Below are 16990 nucleotides of genomic sequence, written 5' to 3'. Positions count from 1 at the left end.
TGTTCGTCAAAGGGAGGAGAATGAATATGTTGCGCGGTGCCACCGAGAGCCTGTCATGGCTGATGGGGGGCAAATTGTCCAAAGACAAGAGCTGTCTGTCTTTGATGGACTTTGTTATTACAGCTCCAGTGGCTGACACACTCAAAGTGTTTCCTGTAATATGGAACACTTACAAGGCTTTAGAAACAACTAATCAGTCAAAAAACAACTCTTTTGTGTCATAAAAGCACATAACTTTGACTGAGTATACAGTGTCCTATGGAAAGTCATCCAGCCATATGCTACGTTGTGAAAAAAAAAATAATGACAGAGCAGCAAGGTTTTGGCGACAAACAACAGCTGGCCGTGCATACATAAAGGTCCTCACGTCCACTCTGCGTATTCCAGATAGACGGATGGCAACGGTAAATCTTTAAAACATCTTCAAAATTCACCTTCGCAGATCAACCTTGCAGTGCAGAGAAAGGGCAGAAATCAAACTCATCATCGGCAGGCGCTGGAGACGGCCGAGGTGTGCCGCACAAGCAACTATTACAGCGATGGTCTGCCGGGTCCACAAAGGCTATCTGACCTGACGTGGAGACGACAAGGAACTCCATTTGGGTGATGTATCAAGAGGAGCAGACAGAGTGGTACAATGGAAGGAGAATAGGATAGCAGACCCACCGGGCTGACTGACAGCGAGACAGACCTGGGATAAGTGAAGTGTGCAAGGAGGGGTGCAGGGGTGGGGGGGCGGAGGGGGTGGGCCTTTCACCATGACCGATAGTAGCTCAGGGTCATCCCTTCCGTCCGTCACTAAAAGGTGGGCCGTGGTGCGCCTCGACCAATGGCGGAGCAGTGAGCTAACCTCTTCCCTGCTCTCCCATGCACTGGTAATTCTCTCAAATGTCACATCAAAATGGATCTCATTTAGGTTGGGTAAAAAAAGGACCTGGCTCTCCACTGCAGCTGCGAGTGGGGCCCCCGTGCTGGACTGTAAGCCGAACTCGGCTGCAAAGGAAGTGTTTTGAAAAAGGTGTGAAAAGGGGCCACGTGCCGCACATTAGTGTCAGGTCTATTTTCGTTTATTTCCTTATTTTTTTAATTTATTTTCTGAAACACACTCAGTTATGGATCAAAGATCTTGGGTGAAAAAAAACATCTCGGATCTTCACGCCGGAACAGAGGGGAAATAGAAAATTCTTTAACGTTTGGACCGGGGGCCGTGTTTTTATTTTTTTTGACAAGGAGCGCAACACTGTGGTCTCGGCCACATTTCCTATTCTTATTCATTAGAGAGAATCGTATAAATAAATAAAATATGTTGTCTCGTAGTCACTCATCCCCCCCCAAGGGAACATGGAAGCCCCAGTAATCACGTATGGCACAATAGCTCGCCCATAATCCCCTTTATTTTTATTTTCATGATGTCACTCTCTTTAAGCCCCTTGCTTTATGAGTCGCAAACGGACTGGAGAGGGGGGAGGAGAGGAGGAGTGCGGGGAGGGGAGAGAGGAGAGAGAGAGAGGAGAGGAAAAAGCAAGGGAGGGGTGAAAACAAATGATGTGGATCCCTCATTGTTCTTTCTCTATGCCCTCATTCCAGTCAGGGTAATAAGAGAACATTGTGATTTACTGTCAGTGAAGCGCAAGAGTGCATCAGAGAGAATCCACTGCGGCAGGGGCCATTAAAATAGATTTAACTTCCCACAGTATTAGGCCAGATGTCTACACTTCTATTATATTTCAATCAGCCATGACCTTGGTCTCCATATGATGAGAAAGATCACTGAGAGAGAGAGAGAGGGGAAAGAGAGAGTGAAAATACACACAGAAAAACCAATAGAAATATCAAACTACTTAGTCCCACTAAATCCCTCTGCTCCGCCGTGCAGCGTACACAGAGAGAGGCCGGGACCGAAATAGAGCCAAGGTTTCAAGTTCTCTTAAAAGAGTGTATGAATCATTGAGTGCACTCTCGCTGTTGATAAGTTGCAGTTTTTTTTTGTTTTTTTTTTGTCGGGGGGGTGCTGCTTTTCTGCAGGCGATGTATTTGTGGAGGGACCGAGGGGAGTAGGCCAAAAAGAGTGGGACAGTGGGTCGTTTTGATGTTCTTTAGAGCCTCTGATATCAACAGACATCACCAAACATAAGTCTTTCCACGTTGACTCCTCACAGCACCATGCAGCCCTTCCTTTGACCTCGCCGTCTTTATATTTTTTCATGTTGCTGTTTTCCTCCAAACTCGCTAATATTTGTCTATTGTCCATAAATAAAAATCTTAACTCTGCCACAGAGCAGGGCTCGCCATCCATTCCGTCCATTTTAGCTGCATGAAAACAGAGCAGAGGTCAGGGTTTGTTCTATTTCAGAGGCTGATGGTAATTGGACTTATTGGCTGACATGGACTGACCTACATAAGGAACTACCGATCCCTGGTTACAACTGTAACTTACATCCCCCCCCCCCCAAGCATGGGTGTGGTTGTTGTTGCTGACGCTCCTCTGATGTTCCTCCAGCATTGTTTGCAGATATTGATGCCCCGGTGCCGGTTTAGAGCTGAGAACTGTTTCCAGCCTGAATTCATGCTACCGCGATCTCTCTTGAAATTTAAATAAAGCACAATATGTATCTCTACTTCTTTCTCGCGACCTTGCCGGCGGCTCCGTGCGGCCTCAAAGAGGGAGCGAGATGTGTGTTGGCGTTTTCAGACCCTCAATTTTCATTTCTTCATCCTTTGTCTCAAATGTCCCCCTAACTTTTCTTGCAGGGATGCGAGGAGAGAGGATGGGGAGAGAAACACGCTCACTGAAGTGAAGTGTAAGGCAGTGAGGGGGGAGGAGGTGGGGAGGGGGGAGGGGGAGTGTTGTGAAGTGAGGAGAGTGTTGCAGTTGTGGTGGTGGTGGTGGGGGTATAATGGTGCACTGTGTGAGTCACTGTTAAGTAACGGTGCCTATTCACATCAGCATCGCCCACATTGGGTGTGCGGTGCCAGGGTGTACTGAGGTGTCTCTGCCTCAGAGAGGGGGGGAGAGAGAGAGAGAAAGAGAGAAAGAGAGAAAGCGATCAGGGGTGAGGTGAACAAAAATCATGGCAGCTGCTTGTATCAGAATTATCCTTCTTTTGGTCTGATTTTGGGAAATATCTGTTTTCATGGGCCAATAACACTTTCATATCTGTATGCTAAATATGAAGCTACACAGCCAGCGGCCAATTAGCTTAGCTCGAGCAAATGAGATACAGCCAATAATGTGTTCATCAGTGAAGTGTAGGCAAGCATTTTTTTAGCCTTCTGACAGAGCCAAAGTAACTGTCTTCCTCTGTTTCCAGTAGGTATGCTAAGCTAAACTAAGCTAAGCTAAGCTAAACCAGCTAAACCAAGCTGCTGCTGGCACCAGCGTTATAGTCAACGTTTTCAGCTAATGCTCAGAAAGAAGGCCTAAATTAATAAAATGAGCTTATGCACACATTACATACACAATTAAACCTTTTGTAAACACGTATTATTAGTTGACTAAACTGATTCTGTTCAACTGATTATTTGGATCACATCAAAGAAATGGTTCAGCATTTTGGTAAATATACTGAGATAACACCATTGACACCATTTCAATCTGTGCAAATAAATATGAAGTACATAAATATTCAGTTACAACCTGGATTTCTGCCTCCAGTCTTTATGCTAAGCTAAACTGGACAGCTGCTGGCATTAGCGTCATATTTACCATGCAGATATCAGAGTGGTATTGATTTTCATCTACTCATCTTACTCTTGGTAGGAAAGTGAATCATTTCATAGTGAGACATTTCCCAAAATGTCAAACTGGCCCTGTCCTTCCATGATGTAAAATTAGCATTCTTCTTCAATGTTCAGGCTCAAATTCCAGAGAGTCTCAGATTATCTGTTGTTGTTACATGTGTCAGAAAATTCACACGCTCCTCTCTCTCAGACCTAAACGTCTAATTTGACTCCTTCCCACACCGTCGTTAGGTGCTTCAGAAACAGACGACACATTCATTGTGCACTGAGGGTCAGACTACGAACTGCTTCACTAGAGCAAAATTGAACGTGAGTGAAAAAAGAAAACTAGTTGCATAACTTGTTAGTTGAAGTTAATTAAAGTTCGGCAGCTTTTCTCAGGGAGTTTTGCATTGAACAACTAACTAAGTGCGTGTGTAATTACCTCGTGTTACCCTGGCTTTATTACAACGGTCTGAAGTGAAGTCAGAGTGGGACGGGCTGTCTGAATTGAGGTTTAGATGATGTATGTAAGAGCTATATATTTTCAGGAGAAAGGAGCTGGCTGGGTGAGCGTGGGTGAAAAACCGGAGAGAGACGAAGGAGAAACACGGAGAACGAGAGAGAGAAAGAGAGAGAGAGTGAGGGAGTGTCAGAGTTAAGAAACACACAAAAATAAACAGACAGACACAGAAAGACGACGAGAGAGAGAGAGAGAGAGAGAGAGAGAGAGAGAGAGAGAGAGAGAGAGAGTCTGCGTCCAACAAGTGAGGTTTCTGTTCTAATCTCGACCATCAGCCACTGTTCTCTTGCAGCCGGCCAAATCGATAGAGACACATGGCTCAGCAAGACACCTGGAAACAGAAAAAACACGGACGCACAAAAAAAAACAGGCTGAAACTTGCTGCCGCTCCTCTGAAGACCAGCGGCCCCTGAGCTTCCTCTCCTGCACAGGAACACAAAACAGCGAGTACAGCACGAGAGAGGAAGAGACTTCCTGCCACTGGCTTGTTTTCTCTTTCAAGCTTTCCTCCCTAACCAGCTATTTTTTTTTTTTTTTTTGGGGGGGGGGGGTTGTTTTTTTTGTTTGTTTTTTTTTTTGGCCTCTAATTTTCCCTGATCCATCGTATGTGCGTATACACACAGACACGCATGCAGAGGATGATTACAGGGTGAGGAGGAGGCGAGCCAAAACACACCAAAATACACACGGAGGTACAAAGTCTGGACAATCACTCAGACAGATCAGGCCTGATATGAATCTAAATGAAGAACACTAATTGCACTTTGTACAGAATTAGAACATGCGTGGGTGTGGTTGGAGGCAGCCATTTTGGTTTGGCTGCGATCGTGCAGTGGTGCAAGTGCATGCGCTGCAGTCAGCATTATTTGGCTTGCGTGTGCACGGCAGCCTGATAATCAGACGGGCTCTTCTCTTTATCGTTCAGTTCGATTTCACTTTGTCGCGGGCGCTGCAGGGGAGAGAGCTCCGGTACGTCACCGAGCACGCGCCAGAACTACATGTTTACGAATCGCTGACAAAATCTGAGATGTGGGTGGCGCATTTCAGACCTCCCGGAACAAAGCCATGCGAGTCAATCAGGATAATTGAGATGTTTAATAATCTTTAATTCGACAAACTATCCCCTCAGCAGCTCCGTGTGTGGGCAGATATAAACAATGGCGGTCAACAAAACAACACGCCCACACTCGCGCGTATAGGCCGAAACCTCGACAGATCAGCTAAATGGAAAAAAAAAAATATCAATATCATCAAAACGTCTGGGCGCTCCATATGTGCAGAAAACCGTACAGTATTCAAAGCCTCGAAAACATCTTGTTTGAATGGACAGATTGTGTCCAAGCATACAGTAAACGGCCCCCTTTAAAGCTGTTTCTGATTAGCGGTTTTTCTCTTTTTAAAAGCTCGGAGATGTTATGTGTAATGCAATCTCCCGGCTGTGTCAAACTCCTACCTCAGTGCATACGCTGTGGAAGACCCCGAGACATGCAAACAAAGGAGCCTCTGTTCTGGCTTCATGCACCTTTTTTCTTTTCTTTTTTTTTTTTCTTTTTCTTTTTTTTTTAACAGGCACACATCATGTAAAGGCTCGGGCGGGCATCTCCACACAGCGTCAGAACTTGCATTAAAGCAGACAGGGTCCTTCTTTCAAAAATAGGTTTGACCACTGGGAAGACACTGTGAGCCCTGTGCATTTTCCTCAGAAGCGAAGAATGCAAGTCTCACTGCAGACCTGCTCGGGAGGAACAAACAGAGGAGACACAGGAGCAAATGTGGCCCATCTTGTTCTCCTACAAACACAGCTGGGGAGTACTTAAATCTTAGTAAAAATGAGGAACACATTAAAAAAAAAACAAAAAAAAAACAGACCAGCATGTAGGCATGTATTCAGCATATTCATCAGCCGGTAATCACCATTTCAAATTGATGCAGAAAATGATTCCATACTTGAACCTCCAATTTGTCTGATTTAACTTCAAAAGCAGGCTGTATGTGACAAAACACTGCACAGCTAATGCACACAATTAAGCATTAATTAGGGAATGATTGGCTCACATGCACAGCAAGCAGCCGGAGTGATGAACTTTGTTTGATGTACAAAAAAAAAATGCAAATATCTTCGGATGTGGCGGCTTTGAAGATATTTGTGGGTTAACCTCTGAGATGGCCTGCACCCAAGTGCTGCTTAAATACATGGAAATGCTGAAAATATGTGTAAACATATGCACAAGACAGTTAATATGAGATGGCTTTGGTACGCTCTGACACAACTGCACAGATATCTTTAAAGGAAAGTTTCCGTTCCGTTAAGCAGGGTTAAAAGGTTTTTTTATGATGTCACATATACAAAAAAAAGTTAGACATCAAGATCAGTGCGAACCACTCAGGTATTCATCATTAGGGCTGCAAACAACTATCATTTCAGTCGGCATGGAGTCTTGGTGAGCAACCAACTCAACTTCATGACCTGAGAATGAGACTCAACAAACCAAATATACATCTTTCACCAGAATTTGCTGTAAAATGAATAAAATGCCATTTAATATATCAATATGTATCACAAACCCCAACATGGTCATCAGCTTGGCTCAGAAAAAGATTAAAAAGGTGTGTGAAATGTGAAAGGAGAATTAGTCAGTTCTGCAAGCTGCTAATCTACAGGACCGGCTCTACAACGTTTTTTTAAGCGTTAATCGACAACCTCACTTTCAAATTACGTATTTTCTTCATCTGTCTCTCTTCATTCCCTACGATACATATTTTTCCTGAAACAATGTCCAATGGCGATGCACTAGAAGGGGCGTGACTTCAACCCTCTGTAGCCTGCAACATAATAAATGTACAGGCCGAGAGCAGGATCTACAGACACCACCACACATTTCTGGTGGGTGGTAGTTCATGACTGAGCGAGATCACTTTTATACTGTAAGTTGTATAGAAGGAAAATCCTGCACAGTATACCTTTAAAAGTGATGGTGCCCACCCTCCCTCCTTCTACATTTCAAATTAAATCCGCTGCGTAAAAAAAAAAAAAAAAAATCAGAAGCCAAATGTTGAACTTTGTGTCCGTTGGTCCGCTCAGAACTGGTGCTTAAGCTTCTGTTTGACGGCGCTGACAGAGCATCAACTGCAACTGACATGTTTTGAAAAGCCCAAATTGCCTTATCCACTAAGAAGGTATTTGTTGACACAACACTGCGGAACCTGGAGAGGGTGTCGATGATTGACACATGACCGCTGCAGCAGAGAAACTACAAAGCTAGACATTTATCCCAATTAGCTCAAACCCATGTATGCAAGCAAAGTGACATAATTAGGGCAGATCAGGAAATGTGGCTAACAACGACGGACCTCATAGCCTGTGATGTGTGTTATAAGTAGACAATAAGCTGCTAAAGCCCCCCTCGACCTCTCGTTATAGTCACTCAATCTCAACATCAAAGGGAAGACAACCTTATGGATATATAGGATGACGGTGTGCCTCTATATGTGTGTGTGTCAGGGTTTAAGAGAGAGTGTGTGTGTGTTTATGTGCACACACAGTGCATATGTTCCTGTTTGTCAGTCTGTGCGAGGACCAATTTAAGTTTTATACTCTTGAGTGTAAGCACATTTTTGGAAAGTGAGGACATTTTGGCTGGTCTTGACTTCTTCAAAGGGGCTGCTTGAGGGTTAAGACGGGGTTTTACTGTCAGGTTAATGTTTTAAGTAGTTTTAGTTTAAAGGGTCAGTACACACAAATTACTGAGAGACGTCTTTGGAAGAAAGTAGCGCCAGTAACGGGAGTCTAAAGCAAGGTTTGTGGGTAATACAGAGTCACCAGAAAAACCTTTTCATGACAGAGATGTGACTGTTGAGCTACCCAGACATAACTTTTTAGATTTAAGGGACCACAAGTTAACTTTTGCACATCCACACTGTATTGAGATGGTGGCCGACTTTTCATAGAGATCCATCTCAAACATATAACACAAAAAACCGACAATCACCAAAAGAGAGGCTCGTGAATGCAAATAGTGGCTACAAGTCTTAAAGGAGACATATCATCCTCATTTTCAGGTTCATACTTTTATTTTGTGGGGTTGTTTTTGGGTGCTACGAGAATAGGTACTCTCTCCGGTCAGCTTTCCAAGTAAAGGTAAATTATACATACATTTAAATGTATGTATGTACTGTAAGGTACTGTACTAAGGGTTGACCGGCTCCAATATTCTGCACTTTACTGATCAGAAAGCAAACTGGAATCATTTTTTTTTTTTGCTTTAAACAAGATCTAATTTCCTATATCAATTTAAAAATGTGCTACTTTGCCTCTGATGCAGCATGCAAATCTGAAAAGTAATTTAAGTCATATAAATGTACTGGAGTAAAAGGTACACTACTTTTTCCTCTACAATATAGCAGATATATATATATTATGGCCAAGAACCACAGAATTGTACTGAAGCGCAATACTTGAGTAAATAAAATGTATTAGAGTATTTAGTTACATTCTGTTGCCACTATTTGAGATGCCTTGTAGTACCGCTGAAGTAAGTGAGGAAATATCTATTTTTGCAATATAATGAACCGACTCTTTAATAATACAATTGGGATTAGGCAGCTGTGATGGCCACATTTAGGAGTACTGACAAGTAAATACATTCTGTCAATGTGGGTCCTCACAAGTATAGAGGTATGAACTTATGTGTGTGTGTGTGTTCGTAAAGTACAGAGAGTGGAAGAAACAAAAATTGAGGACGTTTACTTGTACATGTGCTAATTACTTATGAATAACTTTGTGTCAGAGAATGTGTCACTTTTATCTGTGTGATTCTGAGCGAGCGTGAGTGTGTGTTCGTGTGTGTGTGCCCCGACGTCCTCTGCCTTCTGGCCTTGTCCCATGACTCCCTGACAGTATTTGGCGGAGCACTAATTGACGAGGAGCCTCCACCTCGTCGTGTTTTGTCAGAACATGAAGGCCTCGCCGCTGGATCAACAAATCCTGCAGCTCCAAATTCTGCCATATGTCCGGCCATGTGTTCCCACGTACCAGCTGGGAGCACTCAGCGCTGCGCCTGTCTAACTCATTGACAGCGCGACTAGGACTGTGCCACTCCAGACTGGGCCCGGCGCAACAATGAGCCCGGAACGATGAAAACGTTTGCCGCCGGTTTACTTGTGAGTGAAATGTTTAGCTCAATGGGCATTGACATTGCGTTAACAATCATGGGGTTGATGCTTTAATCCCTCTAATGTTAAAGATACATGTTGAGTTAATGTACTTTGGATAAAATCATCTATCAAATGGCACATGCTGGAGAGATACTCTGGCTTACGAGGAATTAAATGTTTTTTTTTTTTTTTTCCTACTTAGCAAGAGAGGCTCAAGGTCATGGATGATGTTTTTAGAGTAATGCTCCGATTAGGGCACCAAAGCTACCATCGGCGATTTAATATTTCAATCAGCTGATATGACACAGCAAATCATCAACTGCGGTTATAAATGATTTTCTAAAGACACCACTTTGCCTCAATTCCTATTTTTCCACACTTGAAGCTTGAGAGATCAAATGATCTGAAGAAGATTTTTATGTCCACTTTAGACACCTGGTAAACCGCTAACCAAGAGATCACATTTCATTCGCTGCTGTCTGTCGAGTTTATCTGGCTACAAAACAGTAATGCACCAGTGATCCACCTTGGATTAGCCTCAAAGCCGTGTGGCAAAAAGCAACACTTTAAAACTAAACACACCGATTTAATCTGTGGGTTGTGGAAGCGATCTGTACATTATTATACGCGACTGCGACCACACAGTATGGCTGTACTTGTATACATCTAAATGCTAATGTCAACAAGCTAGCATGCCATCAATAACAATGCTAACAGGCTGATGTTTAGCAGATAGCCTATAATGTGAAACATGTTCATCCTTTCAGTGCTAGCCGGGTGTAAACCCACCATGACATTGGTCTGTGGACTACCATCTTGAAGCCTCGACTCTGGCATTACAGCTGTCACCATCTTGGTTTTTGAAGCCAGAGGTGACCATAATTGGACACAATGGTGGAGCTGGGAAGGGCACTGATCGGATCAGGCTGAGAACATGTGGACATGCAGTTGTCAAGCGATTTGTCAATCACAAGACAGCCATGCCATCCATGTTTCTCCAAATAGGACCATAATTTACTAAATGAACACCATACTGTGTTTAGGAAGACTTGACAGCAGTGATTGGGACCATAAACTTGTTAGGAAACTGTTTCCTGAGGTAATAAATTAAGTTAGAAGTAGGGTCACTTTCTCATGAGCTAACAAACAATCAAACCTCTTTTTTGAAACCAGTAGAGTTTCCCCGAGCTGGGAAACACTTAAAACCACTTTCGCCTTCAAATCAAATGTTGTGATCTGTCCATATTTAATACAGTCAGTGGTATTTGGATGCTAACAGTTAATGACATGGAAAACAGGACAGCTGAGGCTAATGAGAATGTCTTCGGTTCAGTGATCATAAACCATAGTATTGAATATATTAAACTTTTGATCTGAGGGTGGCATTCAAAATCTAAAATGTCAACCTGGTGATGTCAAATAAAAAAACCCAAACAACCCATCTTGAATAAAGTACATTTTGTTTCTTCTGGAAGGAAACCTTTGACTGAGTCATTTGTAGTGATTAGAAGATCAATAAAGTTATAAAGCCCAAGGTGTATTTAAGGGAAAAATTAGTCAAACTAAATTTCCTGGTTAGAAATAGGATAATTTCTTGTGTCTTTACATATGTTCCAATGCAGGGATATACAATTTTGCACTCATACTGATGGATGGCCTGATAAATTATGTTAACTTCAAATATTCAAATTCATATTCAGTTGTCTTTTAGAAATCTCTTTTAGGAATCGCAACATCGGGCTAATGAGAACAAATCAGGAAGAATTTACAGCGTCAATTTTCACATCCAAACTGTTTTCAGTTTACCGCAGAGTTCAATGTGAAGATGTATTTTGACACGTCTTACCCACGTGTCTTAATAACTGCAGGGCGACCACACACCACTGTGACTTGTGTGTTCCACGGTTTCCCAGTTTTACACGCCACACTGTCCATCTACTGCCAACCTTAGTTAATGAGCACCTTTACTGGCAAACATGTAATACTTTCCAACATTTACCAAAACATAGCATTTTAAAAACTCCCCCCTTGTTAAATGCTAACACCTGCAACACCACCCTAATAACACCACAGCTTCCCGGGCATTTATTTGTACAAGCCTGTGGGCTTCATAGGAAAAAGACGTGGGCTGTCTTACCTGGTTTGGAGACCGAAACTCTTGGTTATTGTCATTCATGTACATGTTGTCACCATCAAACTGTGGACAGAAGCAGAGAGGAGAAATAAAATAAACAGTGTGCAAAGAGGAGGTGTGAAAAGAATTGGGGGCCGAGGAGGAGGTGCGAAAAGGAAAAACTCTTTACGGGTGGCCTGAAGTGTGAGACTAATGACTTTGTCACTTTGGTTAAACCTCGTGGTGGCATGGCAGCGTGGGTAATTACTGTTCGTCAGTGGGCCGGTAATTAGGCTACATGAGCGCAGTGACGAGAGATGGGCTTTTCCCTGTGGGCTCTGCTGTGTGTATGAGGGAGAGAATGAGTGTGAATGAATCTGTGAGTACGTACAGTAGTAAAGGGTGTGTGTGTGTGCGTGCGTGCGTGTCGCTGAGCCTGTGGATCCAGCGTGTGTGCCGCTGAGTGAGGGCATGCTGTGTCTTCAGGATCGAGTTAATCAGGCATTGAAAGATCACTTGCTGCAGGTGCCAAAACACTGCTTGACACGGGGTTAGAACTCCCGTAACAACAAATGACCCCTTGACCCCCGAGGGTGCTGGGAAACAACACCGGGTCACCAGCTGAGCGCTGTGTGCAACACGCTCAGGCTGATGTATGGCGCGCTGGTGAGCTAAATCCCCGAAGAATTCCCCGCCGAGATCGGCTTCGAGTGGGCCGCAAACGAAGCCAAAACAACACAGATTCTGTTTTTAGCTTCAGAGAAAATGAGATTCTGCCCCACAAACGGCCTCAGTAAACCGAAACTACGCGGTGTCAAGGTGACTGAGAGACTGCTACCGTGTTCAGAAGAAGGGCCACGTTGCGAGACGTCCTTGGCTTCCAAAGGCATGAAGCTTTTTTGTCGTAACACACTCGCTGCAAATAGAAGACAGGACCTGGATAGTAATGCGTGTGCACACAGAAAAACCCCAATGTGTCAAATTGAGCCTCCTTTTTGCTTGTTGACGGAGGTCAGCTTTTGTGAAATCAACGTATGGAATGAAGACTCGGGAACAGACAGCAGAGACAACATGATCAAACTAGACAGCATTCCATGTCAAATTCCTCAGATGTAAAGATACGGGGGGGGGGGGCTTTTTCATTTGGGGTGGTCTGCTTTGTGCCTATGTGCAAATGCCTGCAAGATAAACACATGCTGGATATGAGAGAACGCAAGTGGATCAAAAGGGGGAACCTGCTCAAAAAACAATGCCCGACGACTAATGGATGGAAATGGGGGGTTGGGGGGGAGAATTCCTCAGGGTGAAATCTAATATCCACACTTGAAGAGGGGAGAAAAGTCGAAGCAGCTACGTGGAGCATGTGAGTGTCGAGAAAGAGAAATTACTGTACATTATTGCAGGAGAAAGGCCTGGGGAACGAGCGGCTGCCTGGGGGCAACGGTTGGTTAACGATGCATATCATGGAAGCCCTTGTGAGGATTCACTTGGTTATTCTAATGATTGCATTTACATTCAACCGCAGACGCAAAAAATGAAACTGAGACAAGCGCTTGCATTTAAGCCTCATTCATACTTCACATGATTAATCCGAGAACCCTACCATTAGCACCGGCGCTGAGAAAAAGAAGAAGAAAAAAAAAAATGTCTCGGGTGAAACTGAATGCTGACTAATTGTTCGACGCTACATGCTGGAGATACAGACATTAATTTGCTTAATGAAGCGTGGTGCCGTCTATCACCTGACAGCGAGAAGTGACTGCGGCTCAGAGAGGGCCACAGTGATGTTGACCTTGGTGACACATCTGCAATAAACTCTCTGCTGCTCACATGAAAGCCTCTTGTCCTCGCCTAACTGAGCAATTTCATTCCATTGAAATCCACTTTGATATCGCCGGTGACGTAAAGCCATTCTGAGAGCGTCTTTGGGATAAGATTCTCTCGGGTGAAAGGAGAGCACACTCGCTGAATAACGACGGGCTTTTTTAACCACGGAACGCCAGATCGCGCATTTTTAGCTTCTGCTGCGAAGAGATTTTCTTTCAGCTTTTTAAGCGAAGCAATTAAGGCGCTCATTTTCACCAATTACATCTGTGGTGTAATGTTCACCAAAAAGGCCAAATCCAGCCTCGAAAGGTCAGCCATTTTGTGCTTCAACATGGCTGCCCATATATTGCAATGTAAAGCTGTTTTCCCCCTGCTCTTCTCTCGATAGCTCTCCTTTGCAGTGCCTCGCTCTCCCACTTAAAATGCCAATTTATCCTCGGCTCAATGCTATCAGCTCTGCCATTACTCCACATTTACTGCAGAAATCATCTTCTCTTTCTCTGTTGTTCCCTCTATCCCCCCTCTCCCTCTTTCTCTCTCTCTCTCTCTCACTCTTTCCACTACCCCTTATGTTTCACCGTCTCTTCCTCTTTTTCCACCTCTCCTCCTCGCTGCTTTCTCTCTCCCTCTGCCTCCGCCCCCCCCCCCCCCGTGCTACAACCTCCCTCTACTCCTCCATCTCCCTCCCCACCCCTCCTTCTCCCCTCTTCCCTCTCTTTCTTCAGCGGGCCTTGGCATCGCTTTCTCATCGGCAGTCTAATTGGGCATTCTGCCTGAGACAAGGGCCTCATTAAGCAGTAATTACACACATGTTGTTTTCGGCAAACATCTCTATTTGGATTGCTTTGCATGGTAATTGTTCAGCAGGGACCACTGCTCGCGATGTTTCCCTCCGTGACACACGTGGTGCTGAGAGAGAGACGAATAAAAACACGGAGAGGAGGGCTAGAGAGGCAGGGAGGGGTACAGAGAGAGAGAGAGAGGGAGAGAGGGAGAGAGAGAAGGGGGGATGTGAGAATAGGGAAAATAATAATAGGTTGTGGATGGGAGACAAATTGAGAAATAAAGAATGCATACATGAGAGGAGAGGAGGATGAGAGCAACAGAGAGATGCACTAAACAGGATGAAGGTGATGCTGAGGCAGTAAATGGAGAAAGACAATGAATAAATGACAAAGAAAGGAGGTAGACGGATTCGGCGTGAGAGGAAAATGAGGTGGAGAGGTAGAGGTGGAAGGAGAAAAAAGACGCAGAGGATGAGCAAATGAGGAAGAAAAGTGAGAAAGTAAAGACAGAGAGAAACAGAGAGAGAGAGAGAGAGAGAGAGAGAGAGAGAGAGAGTCCCAGAACTAGGTCATGCCTCGCAATCATCGACAAAGCTGAGCGTTTCGAAAATAATGAAGCCACAAGGTGGAAGTAATGCTAACTAGCATATCCAGGGAAAACATGTAATATTTACACAGCGCTAATGGTACAATACAATTCTGGGATTTTTTCATCTTGGAGTGCGCCACTAAGACGGCTGATGGCAGGAATGGAGACAAAATTTCTGATTGACGGACAATTCATATAAGCTCCACATAAAGCCTTCTCGGCAACATCTGTTTGTGGGGTGGGGGTGGGGGGGGGGGGGTGAACTGCCTGTGTGCATGTGCAAGGCCACGACTGTCAAATCATTAGAGGGAGAAATGAAGACGTAAAGATGGGGGATGGGGAAATAAAAACCAGGAAACCAATTACCTAAGAAGCAAAGTATAATAATAACTTGCATAACTGGATCAAATGCTATGAAACACTGCAAGTAACCCGTTTCATGTATCAGCTAATATCAATAACTGAACTCCAATTCAGGTCTATTTATGTAACACTTTTTTTTTATATAACATTATCACAAGCTTGTCTCAAAGGGCTTTAGAGTGGTGCAAAGTACATTTGCAGTACAAGTGCTGCAGTTATGTAAAAGTTTGAAGCACTTTTAGCATTTTCATTTTATGCAGCTGCGTTTCAGAGGTAAACAACGCACTTCTACGTTAAGGCAACATTTTGTAGAATTGTGCACGTTGGTGCCACCCATAGTTTCTGAGTGCAACACACTGTGGTTAAAAAATAAACCCCAGGTCTGTAACAGTTTGTCAGACGTAATGTAGGTGCTGACTACAAACAAAACTCATTAGGCCGAGGGCTGAAAACTTGTTAGTTGATGTAAACATGTATGTGACACTGTGATCCGACCCTCTCACTGTAGTTACATAGTGCAGAAACAAGTGATAGGGGGTGGAGTGGCTGAGACAGAGACACTGTTCATCCTGTTACAAGACACTGGACCATCAACATGGTTCTGAAACTGACATTTTACATAATGCTGCTCTTCAGTTCCTGCTTACCTTACTACAGATGAAGATTTTCTGAACAAATCACCACTGATGCATCACTCGGCCGACATCATCAGCCGATCATGGACGTATCGCTATCAGCGTATACGTTGTAATCTTTTAATCCTGAGTGAATCTACTGTTTCAGTGCATTGCTGCAACTTTAGACAATAATGGTTTACAGATAATCTGTAAAATATCCTGCCTCTGTCACACATCTTTTTTGCCCCTTTCCCCTAAAAACACAGTATCACCCAGGTTGCAGATGAAACTGCTCAAAAAGTTTATAAAAAAGTTTGAAAATCTGCCCTGACCAGCTGCATTAATATTAATGATCCAGTTACATAAATAATACACAGCCTGAAAAGGGGGTCATTCTCTTACTTACCTCTCTCAAGAATGTGTTTCTTTTACAGTATTTTTTCATTGCGGTTGTTCTGCTTTAGTACATAACAACATAACATACACCGCATTACAGTTGATGTAGTGCGGTGTTTGATATGAGGCGGGTAGAAGAAAAAAAAGGGGAAGAACGTGACTCGAACTCAGAACAACATTCACACGGACCACTGCGACAAAAGTGAGAGCACGACGACGAAAAAAAACCAAAACAAAACAAAAAAAAGAAACGCACAGGATCCCACTGAAGAACAACCACAACAAACTTTCAGAACTTTTCTATTTACAAAAGGGAATCTATAAGCAGAGTGTGTAATACTTGTGACTTTAAAAGCCTTTGCCAGTACACCAAGCCTCTAAAAATAATTCTCTCACCGAGCGGAATTAATAAGCCCAGAACAGCACACAGCCATTCTGTGAAGAAAGGGGTGTGGTGGTGGTGGAGGTGGTGGTGCTGGTGGTTGGGGAGGTGGTGGTGGTGTTGTGTGTGTGTGTGTGTAGGGGGGGGCTCATGCAATATGTATGCCTGTTTGAGCACCCCTCATCCTCATCTCTCCCCCCCCCCCCCACACTTTATTTCTCCTTTTACGTCTCTCTCTCCCTCGTCCTCTGTTCAATTAAGCCGTAGGAGAGACCTAACAAACCCCAGCCTGAGACAATGTGCCGCTGAATTTTGATGTTGCCCAACTTGTCACTGCTGGTTCAAAGCCAGACGACATGGAGGAGACGGAAAGACAGACAGACAGACGAGAGGGAAACACACACACGCACACACACACGCACACACACCCGCACACACTTAAAACAGAGGAAGAGTGAGAGACAAAGCGTTTGAGAGGCAGAGAGAGAAAGAAAGAGAGAAAGAAGGAAAGAGAGAAGCCA

General features: G+C 43.9%; 1 protein-coding gene across 3 annotated transcripts in view; it reads right to left on the bottom strand.

Moving 5' to 3' along the window:
• Window positions 1-16990, bottom strand: part of LOC119023100 (TOX high mobility group box family member 2-like) — an 88529-nt gene that overhangs the window by 33740 nt on the left and 37799 nt on the right. For all 3 annotated transcript variants that reach the window (XM_037104766.1, XM_037104767.1, XM_037104768.1), the window contains one exon: window positions 11535-11594. In XM_037104766.1, coding sequence (XP_036960661.1) covers window positions 11535-11594 — 60 coding nt within the window. The remainder of the gene's footprint in view (window positions 1-11534; window positions 11595-16990) is intronic.

This window comes from Acanthopagrus latus, chromosome 7 (assembly GCF_904848185.1).
Source record: "Acanthopagrus latus isolate v.2019 chromosome 7, fAcaLat1.1, whole genome shotgun sequence".
NCBI classification, from domain to species: Eukaryota; Metazoa; Chordata; class Actinopteri; order Spariformes; family Sparidae; genus Acanthopagrus; species Acanthopagrus latus.
The sequence above is the reverse complement of the archived record's forward strand: the minus strand, read 5'-3'. Positions and strand labels throughout refer to the sequence as shown.